General features: G+C 45.0%; 1 protein-coding gene across 4 annotated transcripts in view; it reads left to right on the top strand.

Moving 5' to 3' along the window:
• ccdc88c (coiled-coil domain containing 88C) overlaps window positions 1–19,797 on the top strand; it is a 290,680-nt gene that overhangs the window by 180,773 nt on the left and 90,110 nt on the right. For all 4 annotated transcript variants that reach the window (XM_067992076.1, XM_067992075.1, XM_067992074.1 and 1 more), the window contains 4 exons: window positions 6,846–7,030; window positions 7,780–7,917; window positions 11,039–12,109; window positions 14,263–14,390. In XM_067992076.1, the coding sequence (XP_067848177.1) occupies window positions 6,846–7,030; window positions 7,780–7,917; window positions 11,039–12,109; window positions 14,263–14,390 (1,522 nt within the window). The remainder of the gene's footprint in view (window positions 1–6,845; window positions 7,031–7,779; window positions 7,918–11,038; window positions 12,110–14,262; window positions 14,391–19,797) is intronic.

Here is a 19,797-nt window from a genome sequence, read left to right as displayed (position 1 = left end):
TGTTAAATTGCAGACAGGACACCCGGAAGTACGTGTTCCCCGGACGTCCTTACGATTTTGACGTAAGGACGTCTTTTTTTTTGTCGGTTTGCGGTCCGACTGACCGTCCTGATTGATAGGCTGATCTCAGTTGGACGGGAGAGCAGCCAGGGAGAGGACGTGTTCAGGTAAGTCTTTGTTTGTATGGATGGGGGGGGGGCATGGGGGAATGGGTAGGCACGTGGCATTGGTGGGCATAGGGACACAGGTGGGCATGGGAGACACGGAGGTGGGGGAGAGGGATCGGGAGTCAGTCATGGGGAGGGTGTTGGGATCAGAGGTCATCGCCGGGGTCCGCGAACGTTGCAGGGGGGAATCGGGGGTCATCACAGAGGTCCGCGATCGTTGGGGGGAATCGGAGATCGGGGAAGGGGTCCGCAATCATTCGCGGGGGTGGGGGTGTCCGGGATCATTGTGGGGGGCGTTGAGGTCGGCTTGTTGGGCCTGAGGGAAGCACTCCTACTCCTCCGGGCCCAGAACCTATGCCAGAAAGGCCCATACCTGTCAGTTTTGGGCCTTCTAGCCTACTTTCACGTTGTGTAAAAGAGAAGGCCTGGGAATCCCGGTCCACAGGGGCTGAAATTGGAAACTCTGGAAAAATGGAGGCCCGCAGCTTCCATGAAAGGTTTTAATCACCAACCCACCTCCTGGGAGCGGGTTGGTCACCCGCCCCTCGTCCCGCCCTGATGAAAACCGGAAGTGGGCGGGTTGGAGGCGAAATGGTAGCGATCTTGAATGCCCATCCCCAGCCCACCTGTTTTTCCCTTTTAAAATCATGCCCATTGAATCTAACAGCACAGAAGGAGGCTATTCGGCCTATCCTGCATATGCCGGCTCTTTGAACGAGCTATCCAATTAGTCCCACTCCCCCTGCTCTTTCCCCGTAGCCCTGCAATTTTTTCCTCTAAGTATTTATCCAATTCCCTTTTGAAAGTTACTCTTGAATCTGCTTCCACCGCCTTTTCCATTTATACATTCCAGATCATAACAATTCGTTGCATGAAACAGTTTTCTCCTCGTATACCTTTGGTTCTTTTTGCCAATTATCTTGAAGTGCTTTCCACTTTTCCTTTAGCCAAAGTTCAATTCTTTTTCTTCCCCACTTCTGGGTTTCACTCCAGAACAGTTACATTTCATCGAAGAACTGGCCAATCATCTCCGCACATCCTTTCAACCAGTTTCTGTGGGCAGTTGCTACTTAATGGTTTCTCCCTCTATTGCTTATAATTTCACATCAAAATTGCTTTTGGAGTGTGGCAACTGTTCTTCTATAGGCATCCTGGGGGTCACCATTGACCAGCCACGTAAATACTGTGGCTACAAGAGCAATTCAGAGGCTGGGTATTCTGCAGCGAGTGACTCACCTCCTGACTCCCCAAAGCCTTTCCACCATCTACAAGGCACAAGTCAGGAGTGTGATGGAATACTCCCCACTTGCCTGGATGAGTGCAGCTCCAACAACACTCAAGAAGCTCGACACCATCCAGGACAAAGCAGCCCACTTGATTAGTACCCCATCCACCACCCTAAACATTCACTCCCTTCACCACCAGCGCACTGTGGCTGCAGTGTGTACCGTCCACAGGATGCACTGCAGCAACTCGCCAAGGCTTCTTCAACAGCACCTCCCAAACCCGTGATCTCTACCACCTAGAAGGACAAGGGCAGCAGGTACATGGGAACAAGACGACCTGCACGTTCACCTCCAAGTCACACACCATCCCGACTTGGAAATATATCGCCGTTCCTTCATCGTCTCTGGGTCAAAATCCTGGAACTCCCTACCTACCAGCACTGTGGGAGAACCTTCACCACACGGACTGCAGTAGTTCAAGAAGGCGGCTCACCACCACCTTCTCGAGGGCAATTAGGGATGGGCAATAAATGCTGGCCTTGCCAGTGACTCCCACATCCCATGAATGAATTTTTTTAAAAATGGAGCAGCCATCCTGCGCTAGCAACACCCCACAGACGGCAGCAAGGTGAATGACTGACTGGTTAACCTGCCTTTTTTTTGGCAGTTTTGGTTGGGAGAGGAATATTGGCCAGAACACCGGGTGAACACTGACTTCTTCCTTGAATGGTCCCATAGGATCTTTTTTAACATCCACCTGAATCGCTGAAGTATAAAGATGGGCCTTTTGAGTGCAAAAATAAGAGGGCAATAATAGTAGGAGACTTCAACTACCCTAACATCAACTGGGATTCAAACAGTGTGAGGGGCACAGAGGGTGCAAAATTCTTGATCGGTGTCCAGGAGAACTTTTTTAGCCAGTACGTGACAAGCCCAACAAGAGGGGATGCAATTCTAGATTTAGTCCTGGGAAGTGAAGATGGGCAAGTGGGTGAAGTGACAGTGGGTGACCATATTGGGGATAGTGACCAGAATTCAGTTAAATTTTGCATTATTATGGAAAAGGACACAGTTAAATCAGGAGTTAACATTTTAAATTGGGGGAAGGCAAATTTTACAGAACTAAGGTGATTTGGCAGAAGTGGACTGGACACAACTACTTGAGGAGAAATCAGTGGCAAGCCAGTGGGAGGCACTAAAAAGTGAAATTCTACGGGTACAATGCAGACAAAGAAAAAGGATGGCACTGCCAAATTTAGAGCCCCCTGGTTGTCTAGAAGTATACGGGGCAAGAAAGAGCAGAAAAAGAAAGCTTATGACTGTCACAGAAAACTAAGTACTGCAGAAAGCCTAGAGGAGTATAGAAAGTACAGGGATGACATAAAAAAGGAAATAAGGAAAGCAAAGAGAGGGCATGAAAAGATATTAGCTAGTAAGATTAAAGAAAACCCAAAGATGTTTTATCAGTACATTAAGAACAAGAGGATAGCTAAGGAAAAGGTGGGACCTATCAGGGATGATGAGGATAACTTGTGTGTAGAAGCAGAGGATGTGGGTAGAGTTTTAAATGAATATTTTGTCTCCTTATTCACAAAGGAAAGGGATGATCCGGACATAGTAGCTAAAGAGGAGAGGTGTGAAATATTGGATAAGGTAAACATAACGAGAGAGGAAATACTAGAGGGACTGGAATCCTTGAAAGTTGATAAGTCACCAGGGCCGGATGGATTGTTTCCTAGGCTATTGAAGGAAGCCAGGGAGGAAATAGCGGATGCTCTGAGGATCATTTTCCAATCCTCACTAGATACAGGGGAGGTACCGGAGGAGTGGAAGACCGCAAACGTAGTACCATTGTTTAAAAAGGGTAAGAGGGAAAGGCCGAACAATTATAGGCCGGTCAGTCTTCCCTCGGTGGTGGGCAAAGTATTAGAATCAATACTGAGAGATAGGATAAACTGGCATTTGGAAAGGCATGGTTTAATCAGGGATAGTCAGCATGGATTTGTTCAGAGAAGGTCATGCCTTACAAATTTGATTGAATTCTTTGAGGAAGTGACAAGGAGGATTGATGAGGGTAATGCAGTGGATGTTGTCTACATGGATTTTAGTAAGGCATTTGACAAGGTCCCACATGGCAGACTGGTCAGAAAGGTAAAAGCCCACGGGATACAGGGATATGTGGTGAATCGGATCCAAACAGGAAACAAAGGATAAAAGTCGATGGGTGTCTTTGTGAGTGGAAATCCGTTTCCAGTGGTGTGCCGCAGGGCTCAGTGTTGGGTCCCTTGCTGTTTGTTGTATATATTAAATGATTTGGACTTGAATGTAGAGGGCATGATTGGCAAATTTGCAGATGACACAAAAATTGGCCGTATAGTTGATAGTGAAGAGGATAGCTGTAGACTCCAAGAAGATATCAATGGGTTGGTGGAGTGGACAGAAAAGTGGCAAATGGAGCAAAACCCGGAGAAGTGTGAGGTAATGCACTTAGGGAGGGCAAACAGTAAAAGGGAATACGCAGTAAACGGGAATATATTGAGAAGGGTAGAGGAAGTGAGAGACCTTGGAGTGCATGTGCACAGGTCTCTGAAGGTGGCAGTACAGGTAGATAAGGTTGTGAAGAAGGCATACGGAATGCTCTCCGTTATTAGCCGAGGTATAGAATACAAAAGCAGGGATGTAATGATGGAACTGTATAAAACGCTGGTAAAGCCACAGCTGGAGTATTGTGAGCAGTTCTGGTCACCACATTTACAGGAAGGACGTTAATTGCTCTGGAGAGAGTGCAGAGAAGATTTATAAGAAAGTTGCCAGGGCTTGAAAATTGCAGCTACGAGAAGAGATTGGATAGGCTGGGGTTGTTTTCCTTGGAGCAGTGGAGGCTGAGGGGAGACTTGATTGAGGTGTACAAAATTATGAGGGGCCCAGATAGAGTAGACAGGAAGTACCTGTTTCCCCTAGCGGAGAGTTCAAGAACTAGAGGACATAGATTTAAGCTGATTGGCGGAAGGATTAGAGGGGACATGCGGAAAATCTTTTTTACCCAGAGGGTGGTGGGTGTATGGAATTCGCTGCTCGAATTGGTGGTAGAGGCAGGGACCCTCAACTCTTTTAAAAAGTACCTGGACCTGCACCTAAAGTGCTGTAAGCTGCAGGGCTACAGACCGGATGCTGGAAGGTGGGATTAGAATGGGCAGCTGGTTGTTTTTCGAGCCGGTGCGGACACGATGGGCTGAATGGCCCCCTTCTGTGCTGTATCTTTTCTATGGTTCTATGGGTTTAACATTCGAGTTTGAATCCTGGTTAAATAGCACTCGGGTGTCTTAATTCTAGCTGGAAGCTTGACAGACATGTGGCAGTTTCCACCGGCAGGAGGGATCAGTAAACAAAGGACACAGATGTAAGATAATTGGCAAAAAACCAGGGGGGAAATTGGGACAATTTTTTTAATGCAGCGAGTTATGATCTGCATTGCACTGCCTGAAATGGTGGTGGAAGCAGATTCAATAGTAACTTTCAAAAGGGAATTGGAGATATACTTGAAAAGGAAACATTTGCAAGGCTATGGGGAAAGACCAGGGGAGTGGGACTAATTGGGATGACTCTTTCAAAGCATCGGTACGATGGGCCAAATGGCCTCCTTCTGTGCAGTATCATTCTATGTTTAGCATTGGTATGAAGCTGGAATTGCTTCACACTCATGCTAAACCTTTAGTACAAATGTACAAAGTTTGGGAGGGTTCCTCCCAAACTTTTAAAAAGCTGCATTAGAGTTTTAGAATTTTTTTTCCCCCCAAAATGCAAATGCCTTTTTACCTAATTTTTTTTGTTTAGCTCGGGTTTTGACGAGTTCTGTGATCGTCATGGTGGGAAATAGGACCCTTTTATATTTGGTGTCCGTTGTCGGCATTGAGCTCTTCAAAGTCCAGTTCCAGCCCAATTTCTTGTGCCTTTCATAAGAACATAAGAAGTAGGAGCAGGAGTAGGCCAATCAGCCCCTCGAGCCTGCTCCGCCATTCAATAAAATCATGGCTGATCTGATCCTAACCTCAAATCTAAATTCATGTCCAATTTCCTGCCCGCTCCCCGTAACCCCTAATTCCCTTTACTTCTCGGAAACTGTTGATATCTGTTTTAAATTTATTTAATGATGTAGCTTCCACAGCTTCCTGGGGCAGCTACTTTCTTCTTAACTATGACCTCCCATTCATGATCTAATTCCCCTAATGGTACAGTCTTCCGGGTACCATTTCCATGGCTCTAATATCCTTTAGGTGTCAGCTGTAGCTCAGTGGGTACCACTGTTGCCTCTGAGTCAGAAGGTTTTGGGTTCAAGCCCCACTCCAGAGCCTTGAGCACAAAATCTAAGCTGACACCTCCAGTGCTAGTACTGAGGGAGTGCTGCACTGTCAGAGGTGCCATCTTTCAGATCAGAAGTTAAACCGAGGCCCCATCTTCCCCCTCAGGTGGATGTAAAAGATTCCACGGCCACTACTCGATGAAGAGAAGGGGAGTTCTTCAACCAACATCACTTTTTAAAAAAAAACAGATTATCTGATCGTTAATCACATTGCTGTTTGTGGGAGCTTGCTGTGTGCAAATTGGCTGCCTCGTTTCCTACATTACAACAGTGACTATACTTCCAAAAAAAAAGCACTTAATTGGCTATAAAGTGCTTTGGGACGTCCTGAGGTCGTAAAAGGCCTTATGTAAATGCAAGTCCTTTCTTGTTTTCTCCTATATGGGGCCCAGAACTACTCCCTAACCATGGCCTAATGAATGTCCTGTCCTAATTCAACAATTCTTCCTTGTTTTTATATTCAACATAGAATCCCATTGTCCTTTTCCATCTGCATTCCAGTCTTTAACGATCTATGTATCTGGATCTCTGTTAAGAATAAAGATTTAGATCTATGCCAGTGTTAAAACACAACCCCCTGGTCAATTCAGAATTCAAGCTTTGCATTGTTACATTGAGGAATTTTAACCTTCTGGTTAAATCATTCAACACATCCTTTTTGTAAAGAGTATCTTACAGGGTAGTTACCATAAAATCATAGAATGATACAGCACAGAAGGAAGCCATTCAGCCCATCGTGCCTGTGCCAGCTCTTTGAAAGAGCTATCCAATTAGTCCCATTCCTCTGCCTGTTCCCCATAGCCTTACAAATTTTTCCCCTTGCAAGTATTTATCCAATACCCTTTTGAAAGTTATTATTGAATCTGCTTCAACCACCCTTCCAGGCAGCGCATTCCAGATCATCAGAACTTGCTGCGTTTAAAAAAAAAATTCTCCTCATCTCCCCTCTGGCTCTTTTGCCAGTTACTGTAAATTTTTGTCCCCTGGTTCCTCCTGCCAGTGGAAACAGTTTCTCCTTATTTACTCTATCAAAACCCTTCATGGTTTTGAACACCTCTGTTAAATCTCCCCTTCCGTTCAATCTTTTTGCAGCTAGTCGCAAGTCGTTCGTGTTTGAGATGAATGAGTCTGCATCGAGTCGGATCCTGAAGCTGGAGAAGGAGAACCAGAGTCTGCAACATACGGTTCAGGAGCTCCAACAGGCATCACTATCGGCAGAGGAAAGCCACGTCAGAATTGTGGAGCTGGGGAAGGAGAACGAGCTTCTCAGCATAAAGGTTTGAAATGGCAATCTGGATATTGTGGCTGTTGTACATGTAGTAATTCCTGGGTACACCAATCATTAGTCAGTCAAGATTGTCCCAACAGTTTTTAACAGTCATTTCATGTTACTTATGAACATTTCTGATGCCAAAAATATGTTCTTATCTTCCCCCTCCCCCTGCCTCCTGAAGAGATTACATTGAGGCAAATTAAATTGTAAGTAGTTTATTGGAAGGATGGGCCAAAATGACCTCTCTTCCTTCCACTCTCACCCATGGCTCAGTTGGTAACACTCTCGCCTCTGCGTCAGAAGGTTATGGGTTCAAGTCCCACTCCAGAGACTTGAGCACAAAATCCAGGCTGACACTCCCAGCGAAGGACCGAGGGAGTGCTGCACTGTCGGAGATGCCGTTCTTTGGATGAGACGATATGCCGTCTGCCCTCAGGTGGATGTAAAAGATTTCATGGCACTATTTCAAAAAAGAGCAGGGGAGTTCTCACTGGTGTCCTGGCCAATATTTATCCCTCAACCAATATCACAAAAACAGATTATCCTGTCATTATCACCTTGCTGTTTGTGGGACCTTGCTGTCCGCAAATTGGCCGTTGTTTCCTGCATTGTAACAGTGACTACACTTCAGAAGTACTTCATTGGCTGCAAAGCGCTTTGGGACATTGAGGTCATGAAAGGTGCTATATAAATGCAAGTTTCTTTCTTTTTCGTGTTGATCAAATCCTGGTCTGATCTCTACCGTGTTTGCAGGTGGAGAAACTTCAGTCTCAACTTGATCAAGAGAAGCAAAGTAACCAAGACATGGGGAGCCTGAGTGAAGAGCTTTTGCAAGAGAAAGCGCAATTAAAGGAAAGCGTGGAGACACTCCGAGCTGAAAAAGAGAGACAGGTAGAAATGTGCTGCGACATAGTGAGCTGATGCAATGCTCCCATCACTAAGACTGTGACCGTGGTAAACTATCCCTCCTCATCCTTCTCAACCTGTCTGCAGCCTTTGACATGGTTGACCACACCATCCTCCTTCAACGCCTCTCCTCCGTCATCCATCTGGGTGGGACTGCCCTCACCTGGTTACATTCTTGCCTATTAGGTCATAGCCAGAGAATCACCTGCAATGGCTTCTCTTCCCACTCCCGCTCCTTTACCTCTGGAGTCCCCCAAGAATCTGTCCTTGGCCCCTCCTATTTCTCATCTACATCCTGCCCCTCGGCGGCAACATCCAAAAACACAACGTCAGGTTTCATATGTACGCCGACGGCACCCAGCTCTACCTCACCACCACCTCTCTCTACCCCTCCGCTGTCTCTCATTTGTTACACTGCTTGTCCGACTGGATGAGCAAAAATTTCCTCCCACTAAATATTGGGAAGATTGAAGCCAGTGTTTTTGGTCCCCGTCGCAAACTCCGTTTCCCTCTCCCTGGTCACTGTCTGAGGCTGAACCAGACCGTTCACAACCTTGGAGTCCTATTTGACCCTGAGATGAGCTTCCGACAACATATCCGCTCCATCACCAAGACCGCCTACTTCCACCTCCGTAACGTTGCCTTTCTCCGCCCCTGCCTCAGTTTATCTGCTGCTGAAACCCTCATCCATGCCTTTGTTACCTCTACGATTCCAATGGTCTGCTGGCTGGCCTCCCGTTTTCCACCCTCCATAAACTTGAGTTCACCCAAAACACTGCTGCCCATATCCTAACTTGCGCCAAGTCCCATTCACCCATCACCCCTGTGCTCGCTGACCTACATTGGCTCCCGGTCTGGGAACGCCTCGATTTTAAAATTCTCATCTTTGTGTTCAAATCCCTCCGTGGCCTCGCTCCTCCCTATCTCTGTAATCTCATCCACCCCTACAACCCTCTGAGATCTTTGCGCTCCTCCAATTCTGGCCTCTTGCTCCTCCCTGATTTTAATTGCTCCACCATTGGAGGCCGTGCCTTCAGCTGCCTCGACCCTAAGCTCTGGAATTCCCTCCCTAAACCTCTCCGCCTCTCTACTTCTCTTTCCTCCTTTAAGATGCTCCTTAAAACCTATCTCTTTGACCAAGCTTTTGGTCACCTGTCCTAATATCTCTTTCTGTGGCTCAGTATCAAGTTTTGTTTGGTAACGCTCCTGTGTAGCTCCTTAAATGCAAGTTGTTTGTTTGTTGTAAGATCACAGTTATGCTGTCAGTTGCAACCGTGATTGTATAACTCCGGGAGTCAAGTGCTGACCTGAATTGAGGAGGTCGTTACACACCGCTTGGCATCGGCAACACATTGTTGGACTTCCTCAGCATTTTATAAACTTCAGGGTTTTTTTTAATGTTTTTTGAGAAATTGGGGGCTCCAGCCTGTTCTGTTGAAGCATTTAACATGTAACAGGCGTGGGGCTGTAATTGTGCATTTTAAGCACACCTGTGCAGAGTGCTCTCGTGGTGACGAGAGTGCGATTCGCAGCCCGCAGTAGAATTCGGGTTTTGCCAGCTGCGAACCACTCTCTGCAACTTGCAATTCTCAAGGCAGTCGTGCAGTATAACTATAGCAGGATACACAAACCCAGACAGCAAGGGATGGGTTATGAAGAAGGATGTAGTAGCTTTGTCACTAACAGAATGACACCCAATTCGATAGGGTAGACGTAGAGAAGATGTTTCCACTTGTGGAGGCATCCAAAACTAGGGGGTATAAATATAAGGTAGTCACTAATAAACCCAATAAGGAATTCAGGAGAAACTTCTTTACCCAGAGAGTGGTGAGAATATGGAACTCGCTGCCACATAGAGTAGTTGAGGCGAGTAGCATAGATGTATTTAAGGGGAATCTAGATAAGTACATGAGGGAGAAAGGAATAGAAGGATATGGTGATAGGGTTAAATGAAGTAAGGTGGAAGGAAGCTCGTGTGGAGCATAAACACCGGCATAGACCAGTTGGGCCGAATGGCCTGTTTCTATGCTGCAAATTCTATGTAACAAATAAATTCTGATCAGATCGGAGGGACTGGGTAGTGCCTTTCACCTTTGAATCCAACCCAGACTGATGAGATGCATGTCCCTTCTATCTCTACACAAGGTCCTACACAAACCGAGTTTGGGCAGTCTCGAGCTAGTTTCCTACAGGGCACAGACCTCACAGCACTCAATTGGCCTTAATTTGGCAATCTTGCTCAGCAGAAGCGACAAGAATGCTGGTGGGTAAAATGGTGCAGGAGAGGATATGCTTTCACTGTTGGAGTTAAAGCACATTGACGACCAGCGTAGGGAGACATTTAATCAAAGTGTCTTGAACCTGAGGTGGGAGCGTGGCACACAAACACATGGTGGCTGTAATGGGTACATTTTCCATTCCCTAATTCTAATAACAATCACCTTGCTGTGTGGTGAATCTACCATAAAACGGAGGGGGCAAAAAAAAAACCCGATGAGATTATGTGTTCACAAAGAAGCATGTTTATACCCTGACACATTTGATGCGATAGGGGGACCAAACTGTTATGACCAGATTTTGCCCTAGATCAAAGTTTTACTCTGTACTGCCATAAAAGCTGAAACTCATTAGTCCCTTCCTAGTGGTACATAGACACAATCTGATGAAGGGTTGACCGGGAAGGACTGATGGTGCTTTTGAAAGCAATTGGTTTTCCGTAATGGATGTTTGTCTCGTTAAAAACTCACTCTTATTGATTGAGACTCTTGAGACAGATCTCATCTTTTTTTTGTCCTTTCTTCTATCTGTAACTACTTTCTCCTATCTGTCCAAAAACTTACTCCCATGCCTCTCTAACTGGTCATTAGAAGAGATGTAAAAGTAGTATGGGCTGACTCACCTTAGTGTAGTTCTGTTCCATTGCTCCGGGAGGGACAGTGTCTCCTTTTGATGGTTTTTCTCTTTGCCCCCTCCTTGTATGGGTTGGGAACATGTTTTGAGATGCGTAGTGTCTTGACACTATTCCTGAAGCTTGACTCTTCATTGCTTTAATTTTTAGTTGGGCAGTGTTGCTGTTTCTGATACTTTTCTGATCCCTCATATCCAGGTGAAGGAACTGGAGCAAGAGAATGAGCACTTAAGCCAGACAGTCTCTTCACTCAGGGAACGATCTCAGATCAACGCAGAGGCTAGAGTGAAGGATATAGAGAAGGAGAACAAAATCCTTCATGAGACCATCACGGAGACGAGCGGCAAGTTAGCCAAACTAGAGTTTGAAAAGAAACGAGCTCATAAAGAACTCCTGCGGTACAAAGAGAAAGAGGAAAAGGCAAAAGAATTGGAGAAAGACGTACACAGGCTTGAGCAAGACAATGAGCAACTTCACAAGCGGGTGGCTTCTTTGAAGATCACGTGTGAGAATGTCGGGGCCCTTGAACAAGAGAATTCAAACCTCGACTTGGAGAACAGCAAACTCAAGAAGTCTCTCAATAGCTTGCAAAATGTATCTATCAAGTTGGAGACTGTAGAGAAGGACAATAAGCAGTTGGATGAGGAGAACTTGGAGCTAAGGAGAATGGTGGAGACATTGAAGTTCACGAGAACAAAACTAATCAAAGTGGAAATGGAGAACCGAGAACTGGAAAAGGAAAAGGATGAACTGAGGAACAATGTGGAACTGTTGAGGGCCTTGAATCGGAAATCTGAACGATTGGAAGTTAGCTACCAAAGCCTAGATTCGGAAAACCAGAGACTTCAACAGGCCTTGGATAACAGCAACACTAAGATCCAACAACTTGAGAAGGAGCTTCAGGACACCGAGAATGAGAATCACATTCTCCAGAAGAATTTGGAGGAGTTGAAGATCTCCAGCAAAAGGCTGGAGAAACTAGAAAAGGACAACAAAGTGTTGGAGCATGAAACTGCCCAACTCGAGAAGGACAAGAAGACATTGGATAAAGACAACAAACGGTTGTGGCAGCAGGTAGAACTGAAGGATGCAATCTTAGATGAGAATAGTTTAAAGCTGTCAAGCTTGGAGAAGGAAAAGAGAACACTAGAAAAGGAAATGGGCAAATACAAGGAGACCACGAGCAAAGTGAAGGAGCTAGAAGTTGATAATAAAGAACTGTTCAAGCAAGCTACAATTGATAAGAGGACACTAGCTACACTAAGAGAGGTAGGTGATATGGAGAGCCGCCTTATTAATGTTGAAATGCTTCCCTCAATTTTTTAATTAGTTGTTTTAACCTCTTTCACAGGAGAAAATATGAGCACCTTGTTGTACTTATCCTCAAATTTCAAGCCTTTAACTCCACTTGTCTCTGGTGTCTTGATTTAGCTAGTGTGGAACTGAACCAGACGGACTGTGTATGTGTCAGATGTGACCCTTGGACTTGGAGTTAGCTAATTTCAGTCTGGGGCTGTGGTGGTTGTAGTGCAATAATTGGCTGTATCCCCCCCCCCCCTCTATTCCTGTCCCACCCATCCCGGGTTAAGGAAGGGGGAGAAAAAACACGCAAGGTTCCCACTCCTGATCACTGTCCAGTGACCTCCCACTGGAAAGTCCAAGTGTGTGGACACTATAAGGAAAGGATCAGGCTTGAATGTGATTTATCTTTGAATAGCATGCCGATAGCACTCCAGACTCTGCCTGAAGGAGAGAAAGTTGCCGAGACTCAGTGCGTTCAGTAGAGTGGAGGAGGGCGTAGGAACAAAAGAGTGAAAAAAAATCTCTAATCTGAGCATGAGCAAGTCATAATGAGATTGTCCAATAACCATTATAAACAAAGCATTTAAATCTTTTCTTTTTGGAGCCGTATGAAGGGGAGAAGAGGAGCAAGTGAGAGAAAGAGAGAGGAGGAGGGTGAAAATTTTTGGTTTGGAATACTTGACTTTAGCACTGAGTTGGCATGGTGTAATATACTGGCAAGTATTCCTGACTGGAATTAGATTCTATTTTTTAACTATGCTTCCTTTCTGCTGCAGACTCGCTGTTTGGGTGTAGGAGGGGAGTGGTATCAGAATGGAGGGAGAAGTATTGAGTGTCCAGGGATTGGTGCTGGGGCTCTGAGTGTTTGCAGTTTACATTAACGACTTGTATTCAGAAGCTCAAATTGGTGAGATTCTCAGACAATATTAAACAGCGGGGGGGGGGGGGTGGCGTGGTGGTGAGAGAGCAATGAAGTTGGCATGGAGGGTCTATAGAATGAACTCAATTAAAATCCAAGTCAGCCAAAAGTAGCAAATGAAATTCTATACAGGTAAGTGTAAAGTACCGCCTTTTGGAAGGAAAAATGAGCATTGTATTTCATGAATAATGTGGATATAGCTACAGGTGAAGTTCAGAGATCATGGGGTTTTGGTAGACTCTAGTGTTGTAACAAGTTCAGTCAATGGAGCAACAATTAACAAACCAAACAGAATGCTGAACTATATAGCCGTGGGGCTAGAGTATGGGTGGGGGCGGAGGGGGGGGATGCTAGAGTAGGAGGAAGTCATGCTTAAACTGGCTCTGGCCAGACCACATCTTGAGTAACATGTCCAATTCTGACACCAAGACCATTCAAGCCTGGGAGGCGGGGCAGAGAAGAGCCACAGGCTGATGCTTGGTGTCAGAGGATGGATCAAAACCTGGAGGTATTCTGGTTCTTTAGCTGGAAAGCGGGTGACTGAGAACGAACTTTAGTAGATGTATGTAAAATAGTAATTATGTAGAAAAGGTAACTCCAGAGCACTACAAGGTGAATCGGGACAGTTGGGCAGGAGCACAAAGGTTTGGACTGGTACATGAAGAACTTCTTGATGGAGAGTGATTGACACATGGACTGAACTTCCAGGTAGGGTCGTTAAGGTTTATTGTCAGTGTTAAATGCTTTGGCTGGACATGTATTCCACATATCCATTACTGTCACAAAAAGCTCCGTCTAATCTCAAGTCTCACCTGTACCTTATTAAGTGTAGACTCGTGTCCTCTAGTTCGGCTCTTGTCCTAGTTAATAGCCTACCAACATCTACAGTATCCCTCAGTATTTTTTAAAAAAATTGAATTTGCTCCTCTGTCATCTCCTAACCAATACAAGTTCAGCTGAAAGTTCATAACCAAGAACATTAAGACACTGAATTCTGGTCATTCTTTCCTGTACCCTCTCGACAACACCTCATCGTCCTTTTGAAGGTGTGACTAAGTGTCCAGTGGGACCTCTGCCTTGGGCACCAGAACCTGCTCTTGGTTATTTTCTCTTGACTCCTCTGGTTATTGGATAACCAGTGCAATCAATGTTTGTAAACTATTAATGTTGGTCTGACCTAATCTGTGTGTCTGTATTCCAGGAACTTGTCCACGAGAAACTCAAGAGCCAACAACTCTCCAATGAATTGGAAAAGCTAAATCAGGAGTTGGAGAAAATTGGCCTAACCAAAGAGAGACTTCTACAAGATGAGCACAACAGTGATGATAAGTAAGCAGCCCCCCATCCTCCCTCTTTCTATTGCAGTAATTTGGTTGTAGAGTAGTATACTTCCTCTAGTCTGTCCTCCACTACCTTTCTACACCTGCCATACCTGGAATGGTTAGTAAGTTCCCCAAGGGTCTATTTATTGGATGTGTACAAGAGCCTAGTGGCTAATTCTGGGGCAATTAGTTATTTTAAAAAAGACCTGGATACATACCTGTTGAAAAGGAGGATTGAGGGTTAGAGAGAGATTAATAGATCTGTCTATACTTGAGGATTAAGAAGAGAGTATAGATTTTGGGTGGGGTGGAGGAGAGCGAGTCCATGATTGAGGTACTCCTCTGAAAGAAGCTGGTTTGATGGGGTGTGTAGTCTTGTTAAGGGATGTTTTGATTGATGTTTCTAGAATTTTGAAAGGAATTAATAGGGTAGATAGATAGAAACTTTTTCTCCTGGTGGAGGAGTCTAGGACAAGGGGACATAACCTTAAGTACAGAGCCAGGCCATTCAGGAGAGAAGTTAAGAAACACTTCTTCACACAAAGGGTGGTAGACGTGTGGAGCTCTCTGTGACAAAAAGCAGTAGATGCTAGCTCAATTAATCATTTAAAATCTGAGATCGATAGATTTTTGCTAGCCAAGGGTATTATGGGATATGGAGCCAAGGCGGGCTGATGGAGTTAGGATACAGATCAGCCATGATCTCATTAAATGGCGGAACAGGTTAGAGGGGCTGAATGGCCTACTCCTGTTCCTATGTTCCTAAGCTGGAATAACCCTGGCCTTTTTTTGTTGTTGGAGAGCAAGAAGTAGGAGGAGTCAGCACTGAATTCCAACTCAGTTAATGTCCTATATGAGGTTGGGTTGCCCAACCCTCCAGGGCTGTCCTGGAGTCACCAGGAATTAAAGAATCTATTGGGTTAGAGTTAAGAAACAATAGGGATGCCATTACACTACTGAGTGCATTCTATAGGCCACCAACTAGTGGAAAGGATATAGAGGAGGGAAATTACAGAGAGGTGCAAAAGTCATAGAGTAGTGCTAATGGGGGACTTCAACTATCCTAATATAGACTGGGATAGTAATAAAACAAGGGGCAAAGAGCGGAAGGAATTTTTGAAGTGTGTTGAGGAGAACTTTCTTGACTAGCATGTTTCTAGCCCAACAAGGAAGGAGGCATTGCTGGATTTGGTTCTGGGGCATCAGGCAGGCCAAGTGGAGCAAGTGTCAGTGGGGAAACATTTAGGGAATAGCAATCATGGTATCATAAGGTTTAGAATAGATATGGAAAAGCACATGGACCACTCTAAAATAAAAATTCTCAATTGGAGGAGGGCCAGTTTCTGTGGAATGAGAACAGATCTGGCCCGGGTAAATTGGAATCAAAGATTGGCAGGCAAAACTGTAATTGAACAATGGGCGGCCTTTAAAGAGGAGATGATTTGGGTACAGTCTGGGTACATTCCCACGAGGGAGAAAGGTAGGGCAACTAAAGCCAGAGCTCCCTGGATGACGAGAGATAGGGAGTAAGATGAAGCATAAAAAGGGGCGTATGACAGGTGTCAGGTTGATAACACAAGTGAGAACCAGGCTGAATATAGAAAGTTCAGAGGGGAAGTGAAAAAGGAAATAAGAGGGGCAAAGAGAGAGTATGAGAATAGACTGGCGGCCACATAAAAGGGAATCCAAAAGCCTTCTGTGGGAATGCAAACAGTAAATGGGTAGTAAGAGGAGGGGTGGGCTGATTAGATCTATTCATGGAGGCAGAGGGCATGGCCGAGGTATTAAATGAGTACTTTGCATCCATCTTTACCAAGGAAGATGATGCTGCCAGAGGCTCAGTGAAGGAAGATGCAGTTGAGATACTGGATAGGCTAAAAATTGATAAAGAGGAGGTACTAGAAAGGCTAGCTGTACTTAAAGTAGATAAGTCACTCAGTCCAGATTGGATGCACCCTAGGTTGCTGAGGGAATTAAAGGTAGAAATTGCGGAGGTACTGGCCATAATCTTCCAAACATCCGTAGATACGGGGGTGGTGCCAGGACTGGAGAATTGCAAATGTTACACCCTTGTTCGGACAGGAGGGAGGTGTACAGTAGTATTCCCCAGGGGTCGGTACTAGGACCACTGCTTTTCTTGATATATATTAATGACTTGGACTTGGGTGTACAGGGCACAATTTCAAAATTTGCAGATGACACAAAACTTGGAAGTGTAGTAAACAGTGAGGAGGATAGTGATAGACTTCAAGAGGATATAGACAGGCTGGTGGAATGGGTGAACATGTGGCAGATGAAATTTAACGCAGAAAAATGTGAGGTGATACATTTCGGTAGGAAGAATGAGGAGAGGCAATATTAACCAAAGGGCACAATTCTCAAAGAGGTACAGGAACAGAGAGATTTGGGGGTACATGTGCACAAATCGTTGAAAGTGGCAGGGTTGGTTGAGGCAGTGGTTAAAAAAGCATACGGGATCCTGGGCTTTATAAATAGAGGCATAGAGTACAAAAGCAAGGAAGTCATGATGAACCTTTATAAAGCACTGTTCGACCACAGCTGGAGTATAGCGTTCAGTTCTGGGTACCGCACTTTAGGAAAGATGTGAAGGCCTTAGAGAGGGTGCAGAAAAGATTTACTAGAATGATTCCAGGGATGAGGGACTTTAGTTACGTGGATAGACTGGAGAAGCTGGGGTTGTTCTCCTTGGAACAGAAAAGGTTGAGAGGAGATTTGATAGAGGTGTTCAAAACCATGGGTCTAGACAGAGTAGATAGAGAGAAACTGTTCCCATTGGCGGAAGGGTCAAGAACAAGTGGGTATAGATTTAAGGTGATTGGCAAAAGAACCAAAGGTGACATGAGGAAAAACTTTTTTACACAGCGAGTGGTTGTAATCTGGAATGCACTGCCTGAGGGGGTGGTGGAGGCAGATTCAATCATGACCTTCAAATGGGAATTGGATAAGTACTTGAAAGGAAGAAATTTGCAGGGATAGTACGAGGGAGTGGGACTAGCTGGCATGGACTCGATGGGCCAAATGGCCTCCTTCCGTGCTGTAAACTTTCTATGATTCCTGGACACTGCTGCAGGCAACCCAAGGGAAAAATCATAGGCGGCATTAAAACAAATTGTGTCTTTTCATTTTCTTTGAACACTTTTGTTTATTAGTTATAACAATATTGGAGATGGGGGAGAAAAAAACTGTTTGACTGGGTGGGGCGGGACGGGGCGAGGTGGAAGGTCACATGATGAAACCTCCAGGAATACCTCCAACCAGAGTTGGCAACTCTAACATGGGGATCAGAGGTATATGAAATAGGAGGTCTGTCAAAGACCAGAGTTGATGGGCTGTAAATAGCCCAGGGACGTATCTGGTCATCTTTCGGAGAAGGGTTACTTGGTAAAAGCCAACTGTTTTCTTAATGCATTGGTGTAGATTTGTAGAGTGGGCTTATCTCCAAGCCCGAGGGATGTAACAAAATATCAGGGACGTAATCGTCTGAATTTTTTTTTTGCGGAGGGGAAGGGAATTCAAATTGATCCTACGTTGCTCAGTTGAAGTATGAAAGTCAGAAGCATAGGAATTCCCTGGCTTGTTTCCACTAGTAAGTGTTACAGTTGTTAACACTCTTACTGCCGCCAGTTTTTTAATTAAGTGTTTTTAAAACCATGATATCCTAGGGAGCACTCAATGCATCATTTGTTCTCCAGGAGATGAAAGCTGGAATTGGGCCTGGGAAAAAGTTGACCATGGCTGCAGACCATTGGCTGGTTGAAGGGAGTCTCAGGAGAGTCCCGATTAGCCCGTGTCCATGTGTGACAGACTCCATTGTTGGCTACTTATTGATTGCCTATGAGATTGCGCGGCTGAGAGAGAGTGGAATGTCTCCACATAGGGTTAGACACAAGGCGACTGTAAGAGATGGCACTCCCATTGCATCCCGTGGGTGCCACAGAAACATCCTGGATTGACGAGATTGCTTTTTCGAACAATATTGCGAAAAGCTTCTGTTAAACCGTGACAATGGTAGTTCATAACTAGACTAAGGTTAAGGGGAGATTTAATAGAGGTGTTCAAAATTGTGAGGAGCTTTGATAGGGTAGACAGGGAGAAACTGTTTCCACTGGCAGGAGGGTCGGTAACCAGAGGACACAGATTTAAGATAATTGGCAAAAAATCCAGGGGGTGATGAGGAGAAATGTTTTTACTCAGCGAGTTGTTATGATCTGGAATGCGCTGCCTGAAAGGGCGGTGGAAGCAGATTCTGTCCCTCTGGATTGGAAAATTGCACATGTCACTCCGCTTTTTAAGAAAGGAGAGAGAGGGAAACCAGGGAATTATAGACCAGTTAGCCTAACATCTGTTGTGGGGAAAATGCTGGAATCTATAATTAAGGATAGGGTGACTGAACACCTTGAGAATTTTCAGTTAATCAGAGAGAGCCAGCATGGATTTGTGAAAGGTAGGTCGTGCCTGACAAACCTGATTGAATTTTTTGAAGAGGTGACTAAAGTAGTGGACAGGGGAATGTCAATGGATGTTATTTATATGGACTTCCAGAAGGCATTTGATAAGGTCCCACATAAGAGACTGTTAGCTAAGATAGAAGCCCATGGAATGGAGGGAAAAGTACGGACTTGGTTAGGAAGTTGGCTGAGCGAAAGGCGACAGAGAGTAGGGATAATGGGTAGGTACTCACATTGGCAGGATGTGACTAGTGGAGTCCCGCAGGGATCTGTCTTGGGGCCTCAATTATTCACAATATTTATTAACGACTTAGATGAAGGCATAGAAAGTCTCATATCTAAGTTTGCTGACGACACAAAGATTGGTGGCATTGTAAGCAGTAGCAGTGTAGATGAAAACATAAAATTACAAAGGGATATTGATAGATTAGGTGAATGGGCAAAACTGTGGCAAATGGAATTCAATGTAGGCAAATGTGAGGTCATCCACTTTGGATCAAAAAAGGATAGAACAGGGTACTTTCTAAATGGTAAAAAGTTAAAAACAGTGGATGTCCAAAGGGACTTAGGGGTTCAGGTACATAGATCATGAGCAGGTGCAGAAAATAATCAAGAAGGCAAATGGAATGCTGGCCTTTATATCTAGAGGTCTAGAGTACAAAGGGGCAGAAGTTATGCTGCAGCTATACAAAACCCTGGTTAGACCGCACCTGGAGTACTGTGAGCAGTTCTGGGCACCGCACCTTCGGAAGGACATATTGGCCTTGGAGGGAGTGCAGCGTAGGTTTACTAGAATGATACGCAGACTTCAAGGGTTAAGTTACGAGGAGAGATTACACAAATTGGGGTTGTATTCTCCAGAGTTTCGAAGGTTAAGGGGTGATCTGATCGAAGTTGATAAGATATTAAGGGGAACAGATAGGGTGGATAGAGAGAAACTATTTC

This window comes from Heptranchias perlo, chromosome 10, assembly GCF_035084215.1.
Source record: "Heptranchias perlo isolate sHepPer1 chromosome 10, sHepPer1.hap1, whole genome shotgun sequence".
Lineage (NCBI taxonomy): Eukaryota > Metazoa > Chordata > Chondrichthyes > Hexanchiformes > Hexanchidae > Heptranchias > Heptranchias perlo.
Note: the sequence above shows the minus strand (reverse complement) of the source record. Positions and strands in the feature narration are given on the sequence as shown.